General features: G+C 35.1%; 3 protein-coding genes and 2 non-coding genes across 7 annotated transcripts in view; 2 read left to right on the top strand and 3 right to left on the bottom strand.

The window, feature by feature from the left end:
- The first annotated feature begins 2,020 nt into the window (after nt 1-2,020).
- Nucleotides 2,021-2,071, top strand: mir4078 (microRNA 4078). The gene has a single exon (NR_034473.1). It is a non-coding gene; the product is annotated as a microRNA 4078 (primary transcript).
- Nucleotides 2,072-2,124: 53 nt separating this feature from the next.
- Nucleotides 2,125-2,179, top strand: mir4060 (microRNA 4060). Its single transcript, NR_034453.1, has one exon. It is a non-coding gene; the product is annotated as a microRNA 4060 (primary transcript).
- Nucleotides 2,180-2,406: 227 nt separating this feature from the next.
- Nucleotides 2,407-11,676, bottom strand: LOC100185286 (protein FAM91A1-like). The gene is given in 19 exon segments (XM_004227271.4): nt 2,407-2,834; nt 3,201-3,267; nt 3,541-3,655; nt 3,917-4,115; nt 4,382-4,495; nt 4,813-5,019; nt 5,307-5,466; nt 5,773-5,924; nt 6,256-6,389; nt 6,685-6,773; nt 7,633-7,687; nt 7,789-7,894; nt 8,151-8,296; nt 8,580-8,733; nt 9,802-9,998; nt 10,432-10,472; nt 10,474-10,546; nt 10,886-11,063; nt 11,487-11,676. Coding segments are annotated over 19 exon segments (2,385 nt in total). The 5' UTR covers nt 11,556-11,676; the 3' UTR covers nt 2,407-2,705.
- Nucleotides 11,677-12,359: 683 nt separating this feature from the next.
- zf(rbz)-2 (zinc finger protein) lies at nt 12,360-24,318 on the bottom strand. 3 transcript variants are annotated; one of them, XM_018816277.2, is made up of 26 exons: nt 24,151-24,318; nt 23,477-23,573; nt 23,123-23,226; nt 22,579-22,663; nt 22,159-22,334; nt 21,722-21,829; nt 21,223-21,366; nt 20,809-20,856; nt 20,290-20,471; nt 19,853-19,914; nt 19,251-19,537; nt 18,548-18,608; nt 18,109-18,177; nt 17,173-17,887; nt 16,725-16,810; nt 15,718-16,461; nt 15,389-15,439; nt 15,266-15,325; nt 15,015-15,080; nt 14,836-14,892; nt 14,687-14,755; nt 14,350-14,451; nt 13,779-13,916; nt 13,390-13,470; nt 13,128-13,221; nt 12,360-12,799 (listed from the first exon to the last, which is right to left on the bottom strand). In XM_018816277.2, the coding sequence occupies exons 1-26, from the start codon at nt 24,235-24,237 to the stop codon at nt 12,661-12,663; spliced, it is 3,912 nt and encodes a 1,303-aa protein (XP_018671822.1). In that variant the 5' UTR covers nt 24,238-24,318; the 3' UTR covers nt 12,360-12,660.
- Nucleotides 24,319-25,001: 683 nt separating this feature from the next.
- LOC100182926 (nucleoporin GLE1) overlaps nt 25,002-27,111 on the bottom strand; it is a 6,989-nt gene continuing 4,879 nt past the window's right edge. Inside the window, exons 12-16 of the mRNA XM_002123295.5 lie at nt 26,614-26,804; nt 26,095-26,262; nt 25,541-25,684; nt 25,384-25,444; nt 25,002-25,168 (exon numbers count right to left, since the gene is read on the bottom strand). Of these exons, the coding sequence (XP_002123331.3) occupies nt 25,073-25,168; nt 25,384-25,444; nt 25,541-25,684; nt 26,095-26,262; nt 26,614-26,804 (660 nt within the window). The 3' untranslated portion in view covers nt 25,002-25,072. The remainder of the gene's footprint in view (nt 25,169-25,383; nt 25,445-25,540; nt 25,685-26,094; nt 26,263-26,613; nt 26,805-27,111) is intronic.

The following is a 27,111-nucleotide window of genomic DNA, read 5'->3' as shown; positions in this document are numbered from 1 at the left end:
TTACTTATATATATTCATACAACAATTTTAACTTAACAGAAAACATGGGGTTTGAGTTTTAGTTCTATGGTTATAACGAGAATCAGAGACAAAGCGAATGACGAAAGATAAGGTGGTTTTGTATTATAGTGATTAGTGTGATACATAGCGTGTGGAATTTTTCCTGGCATCTATAGAGAATACGTTATACTTATACATTTGTGGTTAGAAGGTTTAGATTAGCTGATTACATATTAAGATGATTCTTCAAAACTAAGAAAATACACATACACACACAAGAAGAATTTACAGATATAACCAGATTTAAAAACCTAAATTCGTATATAAAACTAAAACATGTAACTATCACTGCCATTCTGCTAGATGTCCCACATATTTCAAACTATTACACCAGTATACGAGAGCCACACATGTCACATATGATACACTTACACACAGACGATACAGTTAAACTAGTACATTCTTAACTACAGTACAACACAACACTAACTAAAATTTCAGACGTTTTCTGCCTCGTAATAAACAATTTATCTGATGAATAAACAGTCAAATTTTACCCCATTTAAATTTCATAAGAAGTTCTCAATCCTTATCACAGCATAAGCCATTAAACACCATGTTCTAGTACTAAATACACAGCCATGTAGCTTCCTTGTCGCATTTTAATCCATGTGAAAATCTTGCCAGGAAACTAACGACGTGTCCTACAGATGGTCCAAGGAAGCGATACGCATGACTGAACGTAACGTCACACTGTTTAAATTTTAAACTTTTTTGGTCGATTAAAAAAATGTAGACCAAGTTTGGCACTTAATCCCAATTAATAAGTTACTTCAATGAACATTATTTTACTACCAGTACGCAAGCCTTTATAATAAACTTATGGTACATCGGAATTTTATTTCGGAAATGTAACCTATAGAGATTTTTCAGTTTAAAAAATATTGATAACAAAACATGTAAAACACAGATTTTGGAAAGTTTCGTGCCGTTATTTTTAAAGACTATCCGCGATAAAAAAAACTGTGTTTTAAGTACCGAAAGTTAACATGTTACATTACAAACTATTTCAAGTTTGAGTCGTTTGAACTTTGCCAAAATAAACTTATTAGCACGACGTTTTCTATTGCCAGAGTTACGAGCGCTGTCCAGCAAGAAGCACCAGTAACTTTTTTATGTGTATTGCCTAAACAATATTTATACGAACTGTATCCGTGTGGTAGGGCTAGAGAGTTGAGCAATTTGACAACTAAGTTAAGACATAGCCGATTGGTAATGCGCTTCTTATGCACCGCAACATTGCCACATTATCATACGGTGTCCATAGTTGTATCGAATTACCCCTAGAATGTTTTTGACGACCGTTGTTTTGTTGATAAATTCCGCCTCTTTGTTTTTAAATTTTAGCATCGCTACTGCAATCAAGAGATAAATAAAAAAATATGTGTTCCCACCTAAATTACTGTCCATGTTAGAAGCACAGTTACATTGAAGTAACCACAAACACATATTAATAGTGTACAGTTCACCATAAAACCTCAGTCAGTATTGTCGTTTTAACCTTAGTTGAACAGACCATAACAACTACCGGGTATCATGGAACCATTTACACAACAAACAGTTTCTATAGGTTATTAAACGTTCAGTTCTTTAGACTATTGTCACAACCCTCATAAATCAAGAACTTTAAAGGGGATAATCTTAATTGTCTATTCGTTTACGATTTAATGTTGCATATGTTTGTATCTCATCCGGTTTGAGGTTTCAATTAGTTACAAATTTACGTGGAAAACGTCTGTCCTTTCGTTTCCTGCTGTGTTGCGGCTCTACTGTGAGAAGCTTTTATCACTTAAACGGTGACTTGCTTACAGTCGACACGTAGTTTTACTAACAGTCGAAGCATTGGGCGCAAGTATGACCATACAAAGAAACTGTATCAAAACGTCGCAGTTTTTTGCTGGTTATTTTCGTTCAACCCGTTTTCAAGGCAGCAAAGAATTAACTCTGGCTTGGTGGAAAACCTTGTAGGAGTAAAGGGAAACGTTTACAGTTTCACTTTGCCACTGCAGGTCTTACCGCTGAAGCAAAATCCACTGTGGTTCATATTTTATTCGTTGCGCTGCGATTTCACTCTTTCAACTGTTGGTCGAAATATATCCAGCCGTTGTTGCAGTGAAGTGATCAGCGTAATGCGCTACGTCATCAAAACTGCTTACGTCATTAAAACGTCTCGAAGAGGTCGACCGCGCACAAAAGGTAAGTTGTGGTAATACTTAGTAATAAATTTAAAATAATTTCAATCGTTTAGGCAAGTCAACAGTCAGCGTGACGTAATCTCCAAGCTAGTGACGCCATCATCAAGCTCGTAACGCCATATTCTACGTTAAATCAAGTTCAACCCATATGTGAAGAAATTCCGTATCGTTTATTGCAATAAAATAAAATATCCAGTGATACACGTTGTTATGTATACGCAAACAATTATTTACGCGGCTGATGTGTACGTTTATATGGAAAGGCAAGCTTTCATTACAAAAATATTGCGTCTGGAAAAAAACGAGCGAGAACAACTCGCTTATGGCACAATTGCATGCGAAAAAAAAGTGTTTCACGAGCATGCTTCATTTGGTATAAGCGCAGTGCAGGCGTTTTGAAAATGGCAACACTGTAAGGATATTGCACAGGGTGCTACATGGGATGCGTTGTTATTTGTTCCGCTTCAATGAATGGACTTTACTGCCGTCAAATATTAGTGTGGACATCGGAAACGGAACTTTGTTTTTATGTTTTGTCATCGTTAGTTTTGGGTGGACGGAGGGGTCACGCCACTCGTTCTGTGATACAAGTTAAATGAATTATAGTGTGGGGTAAGATGGGACACGTTTTCATTCTCTTTTATCGTCCCATTTCGTAGTAAACGAAAAATACAGAAAATGATAATTAAAAATGAATTTTGATTGTTTATCTTTACGTGGCAGGCAACTTAATGAGCTTTAACACGGCTGTTAACTCATGTCCAGTTACGATAAGTTACCACGTATATGTTACGAGTATACAAAACAGACATCCGTGTTAAACCGAATCGTGTCCCACCACGTGAGGATAAATGAGATACATTCATTCATTTTTAGAATAAGAATATTCATAAAATTGACAGTTTGTTCGAACAAACGTTAATAAAATTAAAACGAACTTCTTACTTGAGACTGAATAAATGATGTGACGTCTTTTAACAACTTTTCATTGAATTGAGCAAGCAACTTCAAACTGTGAATGGAAGAATATTAATAACTGATTATACTTATAAGCATAAACATTGTCGACGTATATGTTTAAATGCTCCAATCCAATGGTCTCATATGTGTTCTCCAAAATGTTAGCCATACAAAAGTAAAAACAATCACTAACAAAGTAACATATATGATAACTTGTAAGCGAGCATGAGGTGTATGAAACAGAACACCCGTGTTATAACGACTATCGTTGCCCCTTTACGCTAGTATAAATAACTTCTAGTCAATAGTACACATCATATCTCACCTTGCGTTGCTACAAATATTAGAAGCAACAAACCCACTGCATACTTCATGGTTGAGTGCTTCATCAAAAAGTGGAATTCCAAAGTTAATATCCAACAAACAATAGTCATCTTCAGCTGGAAATTGGAATGATTTTTGGACCATAATTTAGTGGGGTAATTTAAAATTTAGGTATTTTCGGTGTATTTTTGAAGAAATAAAAATTTAGGTCACTTTCATAAAAAACCTTTAAAAACTGTGTTAAAACAACTTTTAATGCCCTGTCATGCGAGGATGAATAAACTGAATTCAGTCTGTTACTGTATAAGATTGAACATGAATTAAAAATACTAAGATTAAAACATTAAATTTACATACCTATATACTGTTCATCTTACCTTCATTTTTATCTTCACTGGATTTCGAGCTTAAATTATTGAGCAGAGTAACGTATCCACATGTATGTTGAAGTGATAACTTATCAGATAATCTTGCGAGGATGGAAGATCCTCCCGCATCACCTGTTCCATGGGGATCTGAGGCAAGATGGAACGGGACGTAAACCTTCCGTGGGCGACAATTCTTACGACTGTATCCCTGGATATTTAGAGTAAATTCATGTTACATGATTGAATATCATTGGTATTGAAAGTAGGTCAGTGGTTAGGTCCTTGCATCTTAACTGAAAGATACAGGGTCCAAAGCTTAATACTGATATAAAATATAGACGTATTTGCATTAGGCAAGTCACAAAATTAAAAAACACAAAAATTGACACAAAAAAATGATTAACCAAAAACATGAAAATTTAAACATATTAAATTAAAAAATATGAAACAGAAATCATGAAAAGTGTTTCTCACCTGCACAAGAACTGGTGAGTTATGAAGTATTTCATGAATCATGAACATCACGTTGGATGATCTCGCCACCACTGGTTCATGGGTGAATGAGGTCACTAATAACTCATCGTAATCCTGTGAATAAGGGTAATGTTTGGTGTGGATTTAACTTATTTATCTGTCAATAATAGTCTTTATAACAAGGGTGTTCTGTTTCATACACGCTTACAAGTTACCATGTATGAAAAACTTGTTCTATTCTATATAGGTGAGGTCATATGGCCAGGTACATCAGGGCATTTAGAATTTAAGAACTAGAGTTAACCCAATTCTCTTCATTTTCTCCATTACTCAACTAAGGCTGACCTGTTATCCCACCAGAAATACCACACTACTCACCTTTTTCCCCATTACTCCTCTTTGTCCCCATTAACCTCCAAAACAGTACTTACATTAAATACATCTGGCAGTGAAGAAAGTTGCGATTGAATCGGGAAAAGCACGGAAACGGGACCGGATCCGACAACCTCGTAGATGTATAACTTCATCCACACGGAGGCGATAACGGGTGACGTAGGCCCGATCATGTGGAACGAATCAGAATCGGAAATTATTCCGACTTCGCTGAGGGGTGACATTGCTATGGCTATGTGGTAGTTCTGTAGGAAGTAGAAAGAAATTTTTTCGTTTTTGCATGAAACAAATACCAAATTAAAGCGTATAAAAGAAAAATAGAACCATTTGTTTATGAAAGAGTCAAAATCTCTATATAAAAATTTTAATTAAAACATCCATCGAAAAGCTTGAAAATTGTATGATTATGAATCGTTAATTGGTAGCACTGTAAAAAACACTCACAAACATTTGTTACCTATCCATTTAAGGATAAAAAAGCTTGATACTCATTTACATGACAATGACATCTATTATTTGTTTGTTACATCACCTTATTAAGCAACCTATTCATGGTTGGTCGGTCAAGACTCGTCAAACTTTCCGATCGTACGAGATCAAGTCCGATGCCTGCTTCTGTGATGTCATAATCATCATTATCACTCAAGTGTTGCGTCAGTTGTTTGTTTTGTCGAAGGGAAAGTATTGTTGATCTGTGTGGAGGGAAGATATGACATCGTTGATGACATCATCAAACAATATGGCATCATCATGAAATATGACATTATCAAGGATTAAAAAAGTCATTAACTTCTTTGAATACAGCAACGAAATCAGTTTGATGGAATAAAGTGAATGAAATTACCAACAAAACGACAGTTGTTAAACCAGCTAGAGGTAAAAACTACTTGAGTAAAACAGTCAAATAAAACAATGGCTGCCAAACCACAATACAGTTTAAATTAACTCGATTTTATGTCACTGGCAAAACAACAGTCATTAAAACGACACCATCCCACCTTAACACAAGAGCATGTTGTTGGTATCTCCTTGCTTCCCCCTCCCACCCTGGCATGGTGTGTATCGCGTCCAACTCGTGGACAAAATTATCGAGTGATTCATCAGTTAGTTTGCCAACCTCGTATAATGTTACTGCGTGGTTCTTTAAACCCTGTGGGGGAGTGAATTAAAGTGAATGAATGAATGTAAATTGTTTATTCTTAAGTGGTTAAGTAGCGACAGTTGTTGTAACACGGTTGTTTTGTTTCATACACCTCATGCCCACTTATGAGTTACCACAATACCACGTATGTAACTTTGTGGGTGAATTTTTAAATTGGAATATTTTATTATTTTCTTTTACTATATGACTGACAATTTGGAGTTTTCATACCAAAATCAGCGCAATTTGGTAAAAAATCTATAAGTTTGTTAAAAACAAAGGTTAAAAAACATCCTCCTTTTAACAAGTGAACTTTCCGATTTAATAAATAGGAACTTACATTGGATAGATTTCCCATCATGAGGAACGCAGTTAACGATGAATCAAATAGAAACATTATACGTTTCCCATGGCGACAAGGGTGATGAATGGGTGAGGTGGGGGTGGGAAGGCTTGTTTGGCTGAACGCATCACCTAGTGGTGAACAAGGGTTATTGAAAGAAAATAATCTTTTAACGACTCATCTGGTGTGAAAAATGGAAATTCACTATGTTTTTCAGCCATTGAAAGATTACTTACATTATGCCTGGTTGGAGAGGTAACAGTATTCCATCTTACCCTACAGTACTATATTTGCTCCAGTAAATTAAGATAAGAGAAATACCTTTAAGTTAGAAACTTTAACTGTGGGAATAATGCAATAAAAATATTCCAAAAAACAATTGTAATATGCCTATGGGAGAATTATTGTTAAGTACAACAAACATACTCAAGTCATCCATTATAAGTGAATCCATGGATAAAGTATCGTGATCAATACTCCATGTTAGAAGTTTCCCATCCGACTTTCCAGGTATACTGTGGGTAAGAAAATATTAACACTATATACAGTGGCGCAGCCAGAAAAAAATAAGGGGGGGGGGGTTAATAAAAAAATTATCAAAAAATCTTTTTTTAAATTATTTTTAAATTATTTTTTTATTTTTTGGGTTTATAAGGGGGGGTCGCAACCCCCTAAACCCCCCTGGCTGCGCCACTGACTATATATAATCTATGTAGGTGGTATACTGTATAGAAGGTTGGTGGTGTATGAATGAATGTAACTTTTTAGGTCCTAAAACACAAGTTAATAATAAAGAAATCCGAGGAAATCCGAGTTAATCTTGTGTGGAAAGACTTACAGGTATTATATTTCACATGGGTGGTATAATATGTATAAAAAATATAAATAAACTTTTTAGGGCATGTCTATAAACACAAGTAAAAAAAGTAAATTATTTATTCTCAGATGGCGACACAACAAAATTTTTAAAGCACGAATACAAAAAAAGCACGAATACAATTTAGCGGACATTTATGACTAACTACAACAGTGGTTGAAAGCAGTATAAAGCTACATATTATTATGTCATATAATTACAGTGTCTAGTAATAAATTATAACTATATAGTTGGATTAGTGGGCATAGTTGTTATTATGAATTAGTGATCTCTCTAATACTATTATACTGTTATAACAATATAAATAAAACTGTTCGAATTTTTGAAGTATTGTAGTATCCATATAACACAAAAATAAAAAAACTACTAGTCACCTATACAACTATTATACTGGTATGAGCCTATGAGTATGACAATAAAAATAAAAACTATTAGGAATTTTGAAGTGACTATTGTGGTATTTATATAACACAAAATTATTGCTAATGTTATTTTACCTAATATTGTCTGATCCAGAGTCTGAAATTTTCGAATGTTTGTGTAGCGTTGAATCTGTAGAAAAAATTATTAATTTGAAAATTGTTGTTGAATTTAGAATTTGGTAAAAAAGTTAAAGATAAGAGTTTTTGTTTAAGTATTCCAGCCTAACATACCTTGCTGAAGTTTTTCCCTCCATGTATAATGCATCTTAACTGTAGTTGGTTCATCGTTGGTGAGAATCTGCGCAAATCCCAAACGACAGAAAAGAGAAATTGCTCTCTGTGAAAACATTATGTTTAATTTGGATTAAATTAAAGTCCCACAGGCAGTTTTAAACTCAATACTCTAAATGAAAAAAAAATCATTTACAAAATTACATTTTTGGTAAATGCTAGACAGGCTCACAGGCACGAGTGTATGAAACAGAACAGCCGTGTTATAACGACTGTCATGGCTCCGTCACACAAGGATTAATGACTGTAGTTGCTCTTGCTCCGTCACACGAAAATAAACAAGTTAGAACCAGCCTACATACCTTAACCATAGATTTGCTCGTATCAAGAATCTGTGAGAGTTCGGCAACTGTTGTTCGTTCGTCGATCGAGATAAAGATCTTATAAAGCAACGTTTCAAGGTAATCTCCGAGGACTCGGTTCATGACAAAACCCTCGAGTGGCGGGACTGAAGAAAATGAGATTTTAAAATAAAAAATATACTATCCATTGTATCCAAGTATATTTCAATTTCCGCCTTATGCAATGAGGTTCCCTATGTTTGACAACTATTGAGTGTAACTGCATTTTAGTAACGTCTTCCAAAATTTAAAAAAAGTCATTTCACAATAAAACCCATTTTTTCACCAAAAATTAAAAAAAACTTGTTGCTATTGGTTACTAATGATTTACACATAAACACAACATAACTTGTTGCTAGGGATTCCAAACATAAACATAACATAACTCACCGTAAATTCTCGTTGAATCTTCAATAGGAATATGAAGGTAGATGAGACCTCTGGTGTACAAACTATGTATAAGGTTGATACTGATGCTGCTTGCTATGCGAGGTCCACAATCTATCAAGCTGTCAATCAAATCCTGCATCCTGGGACTACATCCCTGAGGATAGAAAAGATAATTGTTTTATTCAAGAAAAACTGAATTAAATATCTACAGGGCAAAAATGTTTGTTTGAAGTAATCGGCCAAGTCTGGCCTATATTTTGAGCCATGTTACATGTCTTACTTTAGAAATTGAAATACGATAGAAATAAGTAAATGACTTTGGGGTAATGACTCATGAGTCAACTTTTGGCTAAATTCCATGACCCCTGGTGTGTCGTGCCATATAACCTCACCCATACAGAATCCATGAAACACTAGTTATGTAAATGAATACAATAATAAATGTCTGCAGATAGACTGTTTCACAGCTTACTACGTATAACGGGGCAATACAAATACTTCAGACAATGACCTCCACAGCTTGTGAATTTAAAACATAAATATATATAATACAGTAAATACACCATTGAAATTAACTTATTAAAACAAAATCATGGCTACTAAACAACATTCACATAAGGACATTATATTACTTTAAATCGAAAGTCAGTTTGTATAAAACACACACTGTTGTCAACGAACATATATTGTAGATTAGGAAATGATTTACTTGACTGAGTGTCTTAATCTGGTATGTGACTCATGTATAAGCACTTGTGTCTACCCGACTGAGTTGATATAGTGATGTAATACTCTTGTTTCAGAAATAATATTTCTATTAATTTCTAGGGTGACATCTTGACTTAATTATAATACAGTTACACTAATTGGCATTATACAAAGGGAATCTAATTGGGAAAAGTGGTGAATACATTCAACTAGAACGGACATCGCTTCAACCCAGTTGTTGCTAGTTGGTTGTATCACCCTGGGTGTCAAGGTAATGGGTCAACTATGCCCTAAAACTCAGGACCCATAGCATTGAAAACACTGTAGGACCTCACCCACAGAGAACAGAATAAATGTACCCTACTTTATCCTCGTGTGGCCGGAAAACGACAGTCGTTATAACACAGGTGTTCTGTTTCATACACCTCGTGCCAGCTTAGGAATTACCAAGTATGTTACTTTGTGGGTGATTATGTTTTATTAAACAGTATTTTTAGGTTCAAAACCAACTTACTTTCATGTCTTCTTCCGTAATAAACCCCACGCACACAATCCACCACGGTTGTAACGGGATATCTACAGGAACTATTGGCAGATATTCCCGCACATTTACAATTCTCTTCATTGACATTATCTTGAACTTTCGGTTCAAACGACATCTGTTCATTAACTCAATATATTGGTTACGTCCAATCCCAAGCACACGGAGACCTGGAATTGAAAAATGAATTCGTTTTGGTATGAATAATAAAACTTTCGAATATATAATTTATTTGGTTAAAACAGGCAAAGTGTTAAAATGTTTTTATTTAAATTTTACTTGAATTGAAAATGTAAACAAATTATTTTGTAATAAAACTAATTTTCAGTATATATATATACAATTAGAAAGTGGAAAATATTGTTTAAGAATTTAAAAAGCAGATTGTGGGAAACATATATTTTACAAACATTTCAAAATGCAGAGAAGCAGAGAGAGTTAAACACAAAATCCTGTGAAACAAATTTCACACTATCAGTAATGATGTTTTTTGTTTACTGAGTGATGCCGTGCAGAAAATACCAGGGTTGGCCTACCTACCCTGCCACCCAGGTTTGGTGCCTATACCAGATATTAAATAACATGCAATCATAAACAACTCACAATCAGCAGCAGTAAAGTTAGGAAGTGAATCGTAACTTTTGAATTTGCATCATAATACCTTCCATCATGGTTAAGTAATATGAAAACGGAGTGACACGTAAACCAATCATTTTTTCTGCAGATATAATTAATATTACATCAATATATATATTTACTAAATTAAATATGGTATATATGCTTGTATGAATAATTAAATGACTTCACTTAATAAAACTTGTGTTGCACAGCAACGATAGTCGTATAACACAGGTGTCATGTTTCATTCACCTTGTGCCCGCTAAGAGTTGGTACATATGTATGTAACTTTGTGGGTGATTGTTTAATTATTTTTGTGAGCAATATTTTCCATAAGGGACCACTATGTTGGAGTAATCTATATATAACATATAGAATCTATATATATAACAAACTATATAACATAACAAACATAACAAAAACAAAGAAAGCAACTGACCTTGCAAATGATATGGATACAGCATAAGATGTCGTCTACTATGGTTCATTAGTTTGTTGTAATATGCTCTTTCATCATCAAAAACATGGCGTACGGCTGATGTTTTGTATCGAAGCTGGTTACGAATACTGTAGTTGAACAACATGCGGTCATATTCCTCTTTTGAATGACTCAACGCCTAGATTAAAATTTGTTTACTTGTATGTTGTTTATTATATGAATGAATAGGATAAAAGAAATTTTATTTATCTCCTCAAAAACGATAGCAAAGATCATGTTATTTAAAGAACGCAGTGAATGGAATCAACAGCAAAACAACAGTTGTTAAAACATGGTATGGATAAAAAGTGTGGAGAAGAGTGTCAAATAAAAAGCAAGGCTGAGAATGAATGTAACTTGGGTTGGAGCAATTGCCGTTAAGTATCTTGCCCAAGAACACTACATACATAAAACAAACCCACATAGTTAAGAAAGTGATAACTTGCAATTGAGCACGAGGTGTATGAAACATAACACCCATGTTATAACGATTTTCGTAGAATTAAATATACATTTTGCGACTTGAAACGTTTTACGACATTTTTAAAAAGTAAAAACACACCGATTTAATCTGCTCCGGTAAAGTTTTCCAAATACATCCCTTCTTCATGCACGCTTCGACTTCGTTCATCGTGTATTAATTGAACGACAGATCACTACCTCAAAACTTATACAAAATCGGCAACGAGATGGCGTAAAATTGATGTAAATTTGTTTACAATAAGAAACCCAACACCCAGAAAACAAAACTTCAAAATCTCACCAAAAAAATCCCCGATTCGGTTCAGTGCATTTGGGTATTCTAAGAACACGTGACTACATAAACACCCATAGTGCTGTTTTAAAAGTGAATAAAACTTGCTCTAAACGACACTCAATAGTTGTATAACATGTTTTATAACAGCAGTTAATTACCAGTGCAATTAAACAACCAGCGCGTCAATCTATGTTTAACTTCTTACGTCTAATATTTAATTAAAGTCTGCACATTGAAATGTTTGCAATAAAGTTTGACCCACCGCGGTGTATACTTCTAGTTACTTATAATCACTGTCTGCATTGACATAAATAATCTGTGTGTTACAGTGTTCAAATATGTTTGTCAGTTTGCTTGGTACAGTGGTTAATGTAAAGAGATTAACATGATTGATTTTTTCCCTTCGGTTCAACCGCTCGTCTACAGACCAGAGGATACGGGTCCGACGCTGCCACCATAGTACTCTATTAGAGTGTAGCCTACTATGCTGCCAATGTTGTGTACGTATGTAAACTAAACACCAATGTTATACCGACTACCGTTGCTCTGCCACGCGACAGTCACTTCCATTCATACACAAATTCTGACATTTTGACTATATATCTACTCTATCCATGATAAAATGACTGGAGCTAAATGCTTCTTACAAACCCCTAACATTTTTCAAAACCCCCATAGTAGTACAAAGAAAGCATTTATTTGCGAATTACAAGGACTGATTTCAGCGGTATATGTACACGACAGGCATCAATGCGTCACGATGCCATTAGATTCCCGGTGAGCCGGAAAACAATAAATACGGCAGATGTCATACAAAGGAACTAAAACCGCAATGTGGGGAAAAGACATTATTTGTTTTGGTACGACGGCTGTTAGAAAATCGAGGCAGTGTAAAGAAGTACAAAATCTGAAAACTTCGTCGTGCATTTAGGCGCGCAAAAGACTTGTAGATTTGTTGCACTGTTTGAGTTAATAGGTTCTAGGGCTTTTTTAAACGTCGATTTGCTTTTTTGTAGGTTCTTTGGCCGACAGGAGTGCTAGAACGACCTGCTGGTTTGGATGACGCTGTCCCGATACTAAACATCGTATTGCCGCTGTTTTGTGGCGGTTGTGAGGCACTGGAAAGTAAAAAAAACATTTTGTAATCTTAGAACTGTAAAAAAACATGAGCAGAGGGTACAGGTTCGAGACTAAACGCTGCTAGTGCTACCATTGTGGGGGTATGTGTCATGAGGCAAAAAGACAATCAACTAAAATTGGTTTAACCAAGTGGTCACAAACGGGTTGTCAAAATTGTAATCACACACCAAGTTACATTATATTATTGATTAAATATAAGGTTAAATAAGTTACATTCATTCATGTAAACTTTAAATCAATCCAAGCAGCAAGAAATCCAATAGTACACTATTGTATATATATAAAATGTATATAGTATTAACAAACCCAAATGCAAAAGATGTGTTCTGTGGTGCAGGTGGTTGCACAGGCTGTGTGTTGGCGAACATACCAGAACTTGACTGGGCTCCAAACTGAAATCCTGTAATGCAAAAGTAAGAGAAGTGAACATGAATACCAAAACCAGGTGTAAGTATAAAATAATACAAGTAAAAAAAACAGTTTTAAGGCAACCTGCTATGTATATAATACCAGAAGGGTAATTTTAGAAAACAAAAGAGTTTAAATAATACCAAACTAAGCTACAAACCTGCAGACGGTGTGTTTTGTTGGTTGCCAAATACAAAAGTAGAAGGGGTAGGTGTTGGTGCAGTTTGAGCAAACTGGAAAGCTGTGTTTAATAAAAGTCATTTTAAATGTTTATACATAGGCCTGATGTTGAGGGTGCCTAGGGTGTCATGTAAACCCAACTTTTGAAATAGAAGTGACATCATATGTTTTATCACTTCAGTTTCAAGTCTAAAATACTTTTTACCATGCTGTAAGGTGTCTATACAAATAAGTCGAGTCAAAACATACATTATTCCATAAATTAATAAATGAAATTTCCTATGTTTGGCAAGTATAAATTTAAAAAATTACATTCCGTATTTTATTGTGTTCGTTTTTGTCATATCTATACTATTTCTATGTTAATACTTGTTGGTTTTTCGATTGGAGGCGCTGTGGCACCAAATTGAAAAGCAGGTGTGATGGTTGGTTTTTGTTCGACCACATTTTCCTTCGCACCAAACTGAAACACTGCGGGTTTGGACATAGTACTTCCAAATGCTGGTGCTGCTGAGGGAATGAACAATATGTTGGTGACAGGAGATTATGCAACATAGCATAGAAGTAACGTTACGAGTGCCTAGAGTGACAAGCATCCCAAATTTCGAACAGGGGTGACCAAATTTCGAACAGGGGTGACCAAATTTCGAACAGGGGTGACCAAATTTCGAACAGGGGTGATCGTCACATCGATCATATGGTTTAGCACTTTAGTTTAAACATAAAACAGCCTTTCTGTTAATCTGCTGTTAGGTGTCTATACCAACAAGCAGTGCTAAAGTATATTGCGTCCACCTCACTAATCAATGAGGTTCTCTATATTGTATAACTGCATTTTATCAATATTACCCTACACTTTATAAAATGAGATACTACCAAAGAAAATCAATTCAAACCTCATGAATACTTAGATTTATTACATATGTTAGTTTATCATTACCTTGGCTATTTGAACCAAAATTATTTTCTTTTTGTTGAAACATATTGGTTGGTTTTGATTGGCTGGCCCCAAATTGAAAAGTAGGTAAGGCAGTTGTGTTAGCTGTAAAATAAATGGCAGAACATTACTTCATGATGAGAATTAAACACCTCTAAGATTCCCTAGGTACTTAATAAGATAATGCAGTGATTATAAATTGTTACATACAGTCGCTGGTGTAACAAACAACTTTTTAACAGAATTTTTTAAGCTTTTTAGAGAAGCATAGTTACTTAATGATTATTTTTAAATGTTTAACAATCTATAACTATCTGCATTTCTAACTTTTTTAAGTTACCTGCAGCTGTGGATTGACCGAAATTAAAACCAGTCTTTGGCTTTTGCTGTTGAGGGACTGAAGCTGGAGCTGTTGGGAAAAATAGAAAGGATAAATATATTTCTAAAACAGCTCTTCTCGGAAATTCCTTTGCTTAATAAGTTTAGTACCTGCACTGCTAGATCCAAAGGCAAATGTAGGAGCTGCTGGTTTATTCTCAAGTTGACCTGAATGTATTGGTTTAAAACAAAAAGGCAACAAAAGGAATATTTACAAGGGTACACAATGCCTAAATACCACCATGGTTATTCAAAGAATAGGTGCCTCTGTATTTAGGAATATTTCTTACTTGTATCTGGTTTAGGAGCCGCGGCACCAAACACAAACGGAGCAGCTTTTGGTTCAACAGGATTAGCTGCAGTGAGAATATGGATTGCAGAGTTTAGAAAAGTTTTAAAAACTTGGGTTAAAAACAAACATTGATGCTTTCGGTTTATCTTGATTTAGGCAAAATTTTGTTTTATTCTTTGTTTAACCCAAAAAGTGAAAAAAATCTTATAAAATTTGAGACAAAAATCTAGTTGAAAAGTTCCCACTTACCAGGTTTGCTACCAAAACTAAATGAAGGGGGAGAAGGTTTGGGAACTTCAGTGGTTTTACCTAAAGTGAAATTTAGTTGTTATTTTATTTTAAAGTTAGATAAAAAAATAAACAGAAACTAACTTTGATTTGCTCCGAAATCCAAGTTCTTGTTGCCAAAGGAAAATGTGGGAGCTAAAAATATGGATTTTTTTAAAAGTAACCTAAAATATTATAAATAGATAACAAATTGCGTGTTACCATATATGTAACTTTCCAAGTGATTATTTATCTATATACTACTTGTGTTCATTCTATGTGGGTGAGGTCCTACAGCGTGGCACGCCAGCCCAGGAGTCCTAGGTTTTAAGTTAGAATTGGGCATTGCATAATATAATAACCCCACACAAATATGCAAAACAATCAAGAATATATAATTAAATTTTATTATCACTCTCAACATACTCACATACCTGTTGCCTTATTTTCTGCCACCACAGTGGTCACTGGTTCAGCAACTTTAATTTGTGTTGGTAAGCTTGCAGGTTGTCCGAATGTCGTGGTTTGATTTGAACCAAACATTGATGCTTTTGGTTTTTCTTGGCTTGAACCAAAACTTGGTATTTTTGGTTTTTCTTGATTAGAATCAAAATTTGGCAGTTTTGTTTTTTCTTGGTTTAAGCCAAAAACTTGTGCTTTTTGCTGGTCTGGTTTAGCTCCAAACATCGGTACTTTTGGTGTTTCCTGGTTCGACCCAAAACTTGGTACTTTTGGTTTTTCCTGGTTCGACCCAAAACCTGGTACTTTTGGTTTTTCTTGATTTGCGCCAAAAATAGGTGTTTTTGCTGTAGTCAGTGGTTTAGCAATGATGCCAAAATTTGAACCACTTATAGTAGGGGTTGTAGCACTAGTGACTGCTGCTACTTCCTCACATTTTGTGTCATCGCTTTTTCTCTTACTTGACACCGTTTTATCCGCTGACTCAGCACTTTTTTCCTCCGAGGGTTTTGCTGCGGGCACTCCAAATTTGAACCCACCTGATTTAGGGAGCTGTATAGATGGCTTGTTATCACTCTTTGTCATGGCTGGTGTAGAATTAGTGGGGACTCCAAACTTAAACTGGGTTTTTGTTGTTGAAGTGTCTTTAGAGGTTTCAGTAAGAGGCGCGGAGGTAAATCCAAATTTAAAAGTTGCTTTGGCAGCAGAACTGGTTTGTCCTGTAAATTTCAAGAGAACATGAAACAATAACTTATGTATTCTTGTGTGGCAGGGCAATGACAATTTTTATAACACGAATGTTCTGTTTCATACACCTCGTGCCAGCTTATGAGTCACCACGTATGCAACTTTATGGGTGATTGTTTTTGTGTATGGCTGACACAAAAAAAAACATTTTTATTAAATTTCTGTGAAAATGGTTTTAAGAATAAAGATTTTCAACACAATATATAAAGATAAAGTTCTCAAATCTGTGTATTACCAGGTTTAGGGTTGGTACATGCAATACATGTATTGCAATCCCCTTTGTTTTGAACCATACACACATCGCATTCCCATGATGGCAATCTGAAACAAAATATATTGTTTATCATAAAGGTATTTCGTGGTAATTAAAATTCTTTGTTTCGAAATGTCTTGCCCAAGGACACATTTGTCCACAATGGTGGCAGCGTTAAACCTTGATCCCCATAACCTCTAGACTAGAGGCAAGTGCCCCACCCACTAATCATGGTGTACAAATAGTAAGATAAGGACTAACAATTTCTTTTTCAGAACGATTTACTTTTTATCAGACTTAATATAACGTTAACTTATATTTGTAACTTGCCAAAAAATCAAATATTTATTTTTATTAAATTATTTAAATACTTCCTTTATATGTCATTGAAGCCTCGAACATTTTTTTAACAAATTACATAATTACTCACTTTTTATCTGATGCTTTGACATCATTGGGTTTGATTGGTGATATGATAATTGCACCAGGACGCGTGGTTTCACATGCTGCACATTTCTGTTTATCCTCAGTATTATGCAGCATACACACCATACACTCCCATGTCTTGCTTTTGGGGAAACTCTGAGATACAGGTCCGCCAAATTTAAATCCTGATGTTTTTTCAGAGGATACTTGTTTTGTGGATGTTGTGGATCCAGGTTTTGGTGCAGTGCATGCTACAGTAGTCACAGCTGTAGCAGCAGGGGCACCGAACGAAAACCCCTTGCTTGGCTGTGTTAATGTATTAGCCGAAGCCCCCGGTCTAGGCGTTGTACACGCAGGACATTTATCAAATTTAGGATCATTCATCAACATACATCCGTCGCATTCCCACTTTTTCTCTCCAGTTTTCGGCGCCCCGAAAGAGAAAGTTACTTTGCTTGTTTGAGCAGCTGATTTCGCGCCAAACTCAGATTTACTGCCGGGTTTAGGCGACTGACAAGCCTCACAAGAAAGTCTTGAGTTAGCATTCATTATCATGCATGTATCACATTCCCATTTGTCAGTTGTCATTTTGGGGGCCATAAAACCACCAGATGTGTTGGTTTGAGCCAGGGGTTTCGCAGTTATGGGTTTTGGACCAGGTTTAGGGGTTTCACACGCTTCACAGCTCTTGGTTGTCGGTTTTAAAGGTGTGCTGTTACCTGTGAAGTAAAATACATTATATATTGTGTACATGGTTGTAATGTTAGGGGTAAAAATTATGATTATATCCTCTCACCCAATATAATACATTATATATCATATGTCATGGTTGTAATGTTAAGGGTACCAAGGGTGACATGACACTTTTTATTTTAGGTATTTTAATAAAATAGATAAATTTAAAATTATGATATGAAAACAATTGAAAATATCCTCTCACCCAATATATCCATCACACCACCTTTCTTTAGTAATGGAGAAGGCTTGGCTGGAACAACTGGGGGAGTTCCTTTATATTGAAAAAAAAGTGTAAATAACAAATTGTCAAATTATATATATATATATATACTTCTATATATATGTTTATACATTACACATATGTACACAAACATCTCAATTATATGTTGTAGTAATTTTTTTTAAAAAACATTCTTATAAAAATATATAAAACAATAAAATTATACATATATATAATGTATATATAGTAGGGTGGGGGAGATGGGGCACACTCGCATTGTATTTTCTTGTGTCATTTGGTAGTAAATATTTGGATATTATGTGCTGAAGGTGTCTTCCTCACCCTAATGTATTTAATTAATGCAAACATTCGAACTAGATGTTACAGTATACTCAAAAGTCAAACCCCTAAACTAAATCACCTTCATTCATTTTCTTTCCTTCATTAACAGAAGTGTTTGGTGAACTAAACCTGAACGTGGGCTGGAAAAATAGATACATTTAAATATATTTCTATTATTTTAAAAACAATTGAACATACAGAAAATAAAAATAAGAAATCTGCTGTTTAAAAACATAACCAGCCAGCTACAATATTCTTAAACAGTTAAATATTATTAATTAATACCATTTTTCAATACCTAACTTTTAGCTTAAACTTTTTAACAATCTTTTGTTACAAAAGTAAACTAAAAACGTTTTCTATAATAGACACAGCAGACAGTTAGTAATGTTATGCAATTTGAATTGAACATTTACAAAGGCAATGTTCCACAAGGTAAATCATTTACATTTGATGTGAAGCAAATAGTAAATGTAGCCAATGAGTAAATAATGTTACCACATTGTAACTTAAACTAAACAGTTACTATAGCAAATCAACTTTCAAAACAAAACATTTTATTCTTAGATATCTGATCTATTTACTACAACCTTTTTGAACATTCTTAAAAACTTTACCAGTATAAAAAGGGTTGGGATCACTGCCTATATTTATATATATATATTATATACAAAAATATATATATCAGTTTTAAACAATTTTTCATTTTTCTACTAAACAAAGTAATGGATTACATGTACAAGCTTACAACAATGTTACAGATATAACAGAAAAATACTCACTCCATCACTTGTGGGGGTAGTTGTACTAAGCGTGGCCTGCGCTGTGGGCGAGGCGAATTGGTACATCGGCTGTTTCGGGACAACGGATCGCTGCTGGGGGGGTCTTGACACGGCGGGGGTTGATGTGCTGCCGGGGCGACCAAAGTTAAAAGAAGGGAGGTTGGATGAGAGAGTGAGAGGAACGGAGGGGAGTGGGAGAGGAGGAAGATCGTCTTCCTCTTCTTGTTTCTTTGTGGAGTAGTGGGAGGTCGTTTTACGAACCATCTTGCCCCCGGAGCGCATACCAGCTGAAAGGGTAGAAGCAGATAATGGTATGGAGTTTAATGTGTTGCAGACTGTTGGGATAAACGTAGGCTATATACATTTTTCATCATATTTAAACCCTTTTTAAACTGTGCCCATAATTGAGTTAAAGTTTAATTGTGGACCCTGTTAACATCACATAACAGCAACAAGACAAAATGCAGGATTATAAACTTAAAAACTGATTTTTTGTAAGGTATTAAATTTTGATGGGCCAACTTTGGCCGAACTGAGGTTCCTTGGCATGCCTCACAGTAGGACCTCAACTAAGTAAAAATCCAACAATAATATAAACTTACCACTTGATGAAAGGGAGGCGATGGGAGCTGGAGGTCCATGAGGAATATCCGTGTTTGGTGGGCTGTGTGGTAATATGAGATGATTTGTAAGTTACACATTAGAAAACTGTTTAAAATTGTAAAGATTTTAGTTCTTCTTAACCTTTGGGATGCATATTACTGAAGGGTTTGCAACTCAAATTACAGATGTCAAATTTTAAGGCTTTTTAAGTAAAATCCAGGGTGACATTGTTATAATGCAGGTTATTTTTTATAGTTATTGAAGAACAAACTTTGGCCCTGTTTGTTTGTATAAACATCTAACAGCAGAGTAAAGCATTTTTTCGGCTACAGAACTGGGGAACTAAAACATATTGTACCTGTTTAAAAAATGATGTCACACAGACACAGCCCCGGACATTACGGCTAAGCTGTAAATCAAAACAATTGAAACTCACGGTTGGGACGTTGCAACGCGCTTGGCTATCGACCATGTAGCAGATTCCTTACTCAGTGGTATGTTTGGTGATCGAACACGTTTTGTTGCTTCTGCCATCGACACCATACCAGTGGTTGGGGGTTTATTGGACGATAGAATAGACGGTCCAATTGTTTTACGACGCATTGATTGTCGAGACAACTAAAGGAAAATAAGTTTTTTTTAGATTTATTGTCATATTTAGGAGAGATTTTTACATTTATCCATTTTTTATACCTTTTTAATTTTTTTAAATCTCCTTTAAAGAAAAAAACATTAAATGAATGAATATAAACATAGATGTCAAACCTAGGGTTGCAGGCAATGCAGACATAGCATATACTAGTAGTTCTCAGCCGCTGGTCAGTAAAAAGGTTGAGCATCACTGGCATTACAAAAGCAACAAAAGGGATTGTTGTTTCAAAACTTGTATTTCTATCGAGTGAAGTGTCATGCCCCCCTAATCTTTCTTCAGAATAAACAATCAAAGTAAACTTACCATAGATCTGTTTATAGGAGCTTGGTGGGTGACTATTCTCTTTGCATCCTGGGTGAAATATATACTTGTTAGGTATTTCAAAAAACCATTGGGTTGGAGCAAAGTGTCTCGGCCAAGCAGACGTATATTCAAGCTAATCTGCCACGGCACCAGAGAAATACTTATAGGGCTAAGTTGTAACCTTGTAGGTGAACAGAGTAGTTTCTATTTCACCGAGCATAATTATATATGTATTCCATTTCCATTCTATGTGGGGAGTTCCTTGTCAAAGACAATACCCTTGGATTTAGGCCAGAATTGGCCCAATACCCTTAACTATATATAGCCTAAACAACATATCTTAGCACATTTTATAATCACAACAATTACATAAGTTTTCTATACAATACATAAACACATCCATTATCTGCTCACATTTAGTGGAGTCGACATTTTCTCGAGGGTTGTCAATATTTTCCTCGCTGTTGAGCTCATTGGTGCACCTCTAGTGGTCACATTAAGCGAGGATTCATTTGCACGAGATTTCGACCTCACTTGTACTTTAGTGGCTTGTGGGATCTGGAAATAAAATAGATTACTTATATTTTAACTCGGGGGGCAAAACTTTTATAAATTTGTTTGGCACTGTGCCACAGCTGCTAGCAAGCCTGTCAAAATAAAGAGGTTTCTGGTTCAAGGCTCGTTGTTGCTACCATTGCGGACGGGTGTATTGTTGTAGCTAAAAGTTAGATAGTGAACAGTTTACTTGTTTGCACAAAGTTGAAATAGGCTAATAAAAAATTTATGTAAAACTTCATACACATTTTGTATACCCTATTTCATGCAGTATGCTTATATTTCCCAAAGGAATGCATATTTTTTATAAAACTTTTTGGTCATAATTCTTGAAATAAATTCAAAATGTATATCTTACCTTATATGGGGAGGGCTGGTAAATGCTGTTCCGTGATTGGTTCATTGCTCCACCATACGAGACACGCCCAGAATAAAATGAACTTTGTTTCGCGCTTGGTGTTAAACCCTACATAGAGACAATATATAACTACCATATGTTCAAATTTCTTTTTTTTTACCGCCAAATCGGATGACAAAGAAAATAAACCAAGGACCATCTTACCCCAACCTAATATATACAGCAGAACAAGATGCACTAAAATATCTAACTATCTGCTGTTTATTTATGCTCTGATAAATATGCAGGGGTTGCAGCAACCCTTAGATTTTCAAATTCCAAAATCAATTTATCTCAAAAATGTTCTTAAAATTTCAAAGCTATTCTTACAGTAACCTATGTTAGTTTGGCAACTCCTAGAATTTAAATAAATCAACGTCACTGTTTGTTTCCCATACCACATCACTTGCTAACAACGATGAGTTGAACACGGGACCGTTCCGCTCCGTTGGTTGCTCCGTGCTGCCACCTAGGGATGACCAAAGGCTCGGGGCTTTTGGTTTCTCGTTTAAATTGCTTCGAGAACCCGGTTGCGACGAACAGCCACTAGAGGATGCTACAGAGGAAGTTTCAGCTGGGGCGAAAATAAATAACGTGAGGTTGGTGGAAAAACTATGATTTTATTGGCAGAATTAATATTATTAGTAGTGGGGCGATGGTAGTCGTTATTCCTCGTGCCAGTTACAACTTACCACATATGTAACACTGTAGATGATTATTTTTGTTTCATGGCAGTATATATCCATAAACTACACATCAACTATAAAAGTTACATACCTTATAAAAACTAAAGAAACACAAAGAAACATACAGTTTACCTCTTTCCAATGAGAATGGACTTGACTTTTCTTTAAATTGAGATTTTCCAAAAACTTTTTTAAATTCATCTTGATTTAGTGACTTCTGTTAACGAAAGGAGGAACGTCATAACTATTTGATAAACATGTTATATATATAGCTGCAATGACCTTTATTATACAAATCATAAGATTAGTAGGATTAGTAGCCTTTTGAAATGCATGATTGTACTATAACAAGAACTTTTGTCTACAAAAATTAAAGTGATGCAGTCAACTATATGAATATTTTTGAGCAAGAAAACGATAAGATTTGAATTTAAATGCGCATACATTTGTACTACTTATTGCATAAGCACACATATTTGAGCATCCACACACATATTTGAGCATTTTTGAGCTATTTTTATTGAATTTGTTATAAATTAATGAACCTATCTATCCTAGCATTGCGGGGTTCTATTTCCTAACCTCTGGATTAGTTACAGCTGCGCTATCCACTCTGCTATAGCAGTACGGCACCAGACGATATGTATATTTTAATTCAAAATGTCCCTATATTTACCTGCACTGGACTTGGAATATTTTCCTGCAGTTTTCTCTTTGTTGATAAAGAAGGGCAAGCTAATGGAGATTCAAATCTTGATGTACTTGGTTGATCTTCAGTATCTGGGTAATAAAAAAGATTTAATGTTTAGTATTTATATATAGAATAATATGTTATACTGTTGGTGTTTCACTAATAAAATAACACTTACAGAAAAGAAAAGCTAAAAAAAATGTGTAAATACTAAAGACATGTAAAAATGTGGATAAAAAAAGACTTGTGGATATTGCTAGTTACTGTAAATTGAAATTTTACTAGGCCTGTCTACCCTGCCACCCCAGGTTCGGTGACTATGATTCCACTCACACATACCTGCGTCTACTGATGTTTCCGCTGCATCATTACTTTGCGTGAACCAGTGTGAAGAGAACAAGTTTTTCACCGAGTCTGTTACTCTTGTAAAAATTGACTGAAACAAATATACAGCAGGTTAAAAATATTGTTTTATAAAAAAAATTCAAGTTCCGGTGACAGAAATTTAGCTTGTTTTATTAGAAGATTTACAAGGTTGTGTCGCAGTTGCAATAACTGTTAAAACAATTCGCAATTGCCCATTTGAACCTTGTAACATGATGTCATTTTTGACTGTGTAAAATAGCAGAAAAAGGTGACAATGGGGGAAATAGTCCAACCTTATTTCCCCCCGAGTGCGCCACCAGCCTACCAAGTGAACAGCATACTTTACAACAACTGTTTTTAAAGATTTTTGTAATGTTCAGGATTTAGTGGGACTATGGAATGTCCAGTTTCAGAAGTATAAGATTTTTTTAAATTTCTTGGAGGATACAGGTGAAATCAAAAAAATGGTTAAAACAAAAAATTAAAAAACACAATCCAAAAATGTAGCTGCTAAACTCAAATACTAAAACTGCAAAAAAATACACATCTTACAAGTAGGAAGAGTAGTGTAAGTGTTGAATATAATATTACTTCAAATTTAAATACATTAGCAATAGTGTAAAATACATTATTTGAAGAGTTCCCACCTTTTTAGGTGGTCTGCTGTATGGTTTTCTTGTTTTAGAGCTGCGTTTTTTAATTTTCCCACCACCTTTTTCAGCTTGGTTTTCCATTTTAATTAAAACCAATGAAATTAATGAACTATGTTTGACTATGTACAAATTTACCCTACCCCGGACGTTTACAGGCGAAAATACTGAAAAATTGTAATTGTTAATAGGAATAATACCTAAAAAACGGCAGTGAATTAATTAAGTTTCATTAGATACAAGATAACAGCCTAATTTCAACTGTAAATGACGAAATCTCTCATTTTTCCTCGCCATGCGTTAACCACAAAATCAAAATTTGAGCGCAACAAGAAAAAAACGCGGAATGAATTAGGAGAAGTTGTAGTTAATTAGTGGCAACCTAAAGCTACATTCTTTGCGAAGTTGTCACGTATCTAGAAAACTTTTTACTTTTTTTGCTGTTGAACGAGCAAAATAAGGAAAGTATAGACATTTCTCTATTTAAAATTACTACTCTGTTTTGTTTTGATAAAACGGAAACTGATTCCGAAGCAAGTCAAATTGCCACGTAATATACGTGCGGTATGCTCAGAAAACACCAACAAAACATGATGACGAACGTTTGTCGCCGTTTATCAGTGGATAGAGCGTTTGCATCGTGAAAAACATTGTGCAAAAATTAAAGAAAAGATGTACCAAAATACGACGAAACATTGATGAAAACTTGGACTGTCCATGTTGTATACAATTTTTATCAATATTTTCTCCATCTTTTTGTCCATGATTTGCTAAAACACATTTGTTTTTTGCCATGTTTTCTTACATGTTAGCTTTTGTTCTGTTATCACTCAGATATAACAACATCGTTCTAGGATTAGGGGTTAAAATTTTATTTACGCATATTTTGGCCACAGTGACAATTAGTAAAAACAAATATTTAATTCCCGACAATCCCTGCATGATGATGGGTACCCCAGAACTCTGCGCTCAGGTGTCCATCTGGTTTCGAAACTTTCTTATGCTGAATGCATTCCTGTAAATAAACCATAGTTGAATGAATGAAAGATTTGGGTGCAAAAGACACACTTTTTAACTGAAACTCTTTCCCACACTTTTTATCATCGTGTTGTTTAAAGAAAAAAGGGAAGGAAGTTAACCACAAAACAACAGTTGGTAAAACACTTGGGGAATTTATTATATCAATATCTTTTTGGCATATAGGAATATCATCAAGAGTTAAAAACTTACTTTTAAAAACGTTTTTAAACGGAGCACTGGGCCTCCCCTGCTACCTGAAACTTCTTTAATTCTGTAAAAAAAATTTAATGACTGTCGTTTTCCAGTCTGGCGAGGATAGATAAGTTACATTCATTATAAAATAAAAATATTCAAACATAATACATACTTAGGAAAATAGTCATGACATATTGCGTATAAGAGCTTTTCAAACTGTCGGCCATATGCAGCCATTAGAGCGTGACCAGCAACTTCAAGAAAGTCAAACAATATTGTGGCTGTTATTTCAGGCCATGGCTCCAAATTCAACATTCTACAGAAAGAAAAAATAAATTTGTTTAAGAATATTTAAAAAGGGCATGCGAACAAAGTGGCAAAATTTGTATAAAGGTGTAAATGATCAAATTAAATCTAAAGGTACCAAGTTTTTAAAAATGCAAACAGCTTCTGAAACAATTGCATGAAATCAAACTATGAAAGTAAATAAAATGAGAGCAGGGTAAAAGCTGTTGTAGCCTTTAAACAAGACATGAAATAAGTATAATTTCACCCTGCATATTTGTATAGACACCGCAGAATAAAATCTGTTTTAAACATAAATCTGGGATGCCAAAAAGTTCAAAAAGTGATGTCACATGTTTTAAAACTAGGGGTTACAGGTACATGTGGTGTAACATGTGACCCCAGGGACCCCTAACATTACAATTATGGTTATAACCCCACCTAGTGATCCACATCCAGCCTTGAGCGATGCCGTGTGGATTGTTACGAACACCGGGTGGCAGTGGAGATTGTATGATGGCAGCGTAGGTTCGAATAAGTCCGGACATTCGGCTCAAATAATGATCCTGGCTTTCAACAACTCCGTTGGTTACTCTGTAACCTCGTGACCTGTTTGTACAAGTAGTAAGTTAAGTTATATATAGCAGGGTTGGAAAGATAGGACACCTTTAGCACATAATACCCAAATGTTCTAATACTAATTGGGTTTAAACAACGGACTAATGTAAAAGTTACATACATGGTAACTCGAAAGGGGCAAGAGGTGTATGAAACGGAACACCGTGCTATAACGACTATAGTTGCCCTGCCCTTGCAAGGATAAATAAGTTACATTCACCCATTCATTGAAGTCTCATGGCCCGGGGTGTTGGAATAATGGGTCAAACAAGGCCTAAAGTCCAGATCCTCAACAAGGACATCACGCCATCACCCATATAGAATAGACTTGTACCACCCTACCTACTATATTCTTCATCTGACTGTCCATCTGTCTTGGGAACATAAAAAGGGACGAGAAACGGACATTTAGTTTGCATCAGACCAAGGAACACGGAACCAAAGTCATCATTTTGCGCCCAAACGCCAAGAATCGTCAGAGCGAGACCAAACGCTGTGCTGTGATTAGACGAAACCTGACTCTCAGCTTGTTTCTGAAAGTGCAATAAAATAGAAACCTTGGTTTTTTATTTGAGTTTAAAATTATTGTCTGGTGCTGTGGTATGGTGGTTGCCTCTAGCTTGGAGGATACAGGTTTAAGGCTTGTAATTAAATGACCACAATTATGCATATTTTTCTATTGTTTAAAACAAAATCGTTTTTATTAATGTTAAAAATGAATATTTTAAAATTAAAAAACTTTTAAGTGTAAAACAAAGTACTAACCACAAATTTTCTTGCCATAAATATAACGGCATGATTAGAAGCGCCGGGAAATCTTTAATACTGGCAGTTGACCCA

This window comes from Ciona intestinalis, unplaced genomic scaffold, assembly GCF_000224145.3.
Source record: "Ciona intestinalis unplaced genomic scaffold, KH HT000174.2, whole genome shotgun sequence".
Taxonomy (NCBI): domain Eukaryota; kingdom Metazoa; phylum Chordata; class Ascidiacea; order Phlebobranchia; family Cionidae; genus Ciona; species Ciona intestinalis.
This window is presented reverse-complemented; position numbering and strand designations above follow the sequence as displayed.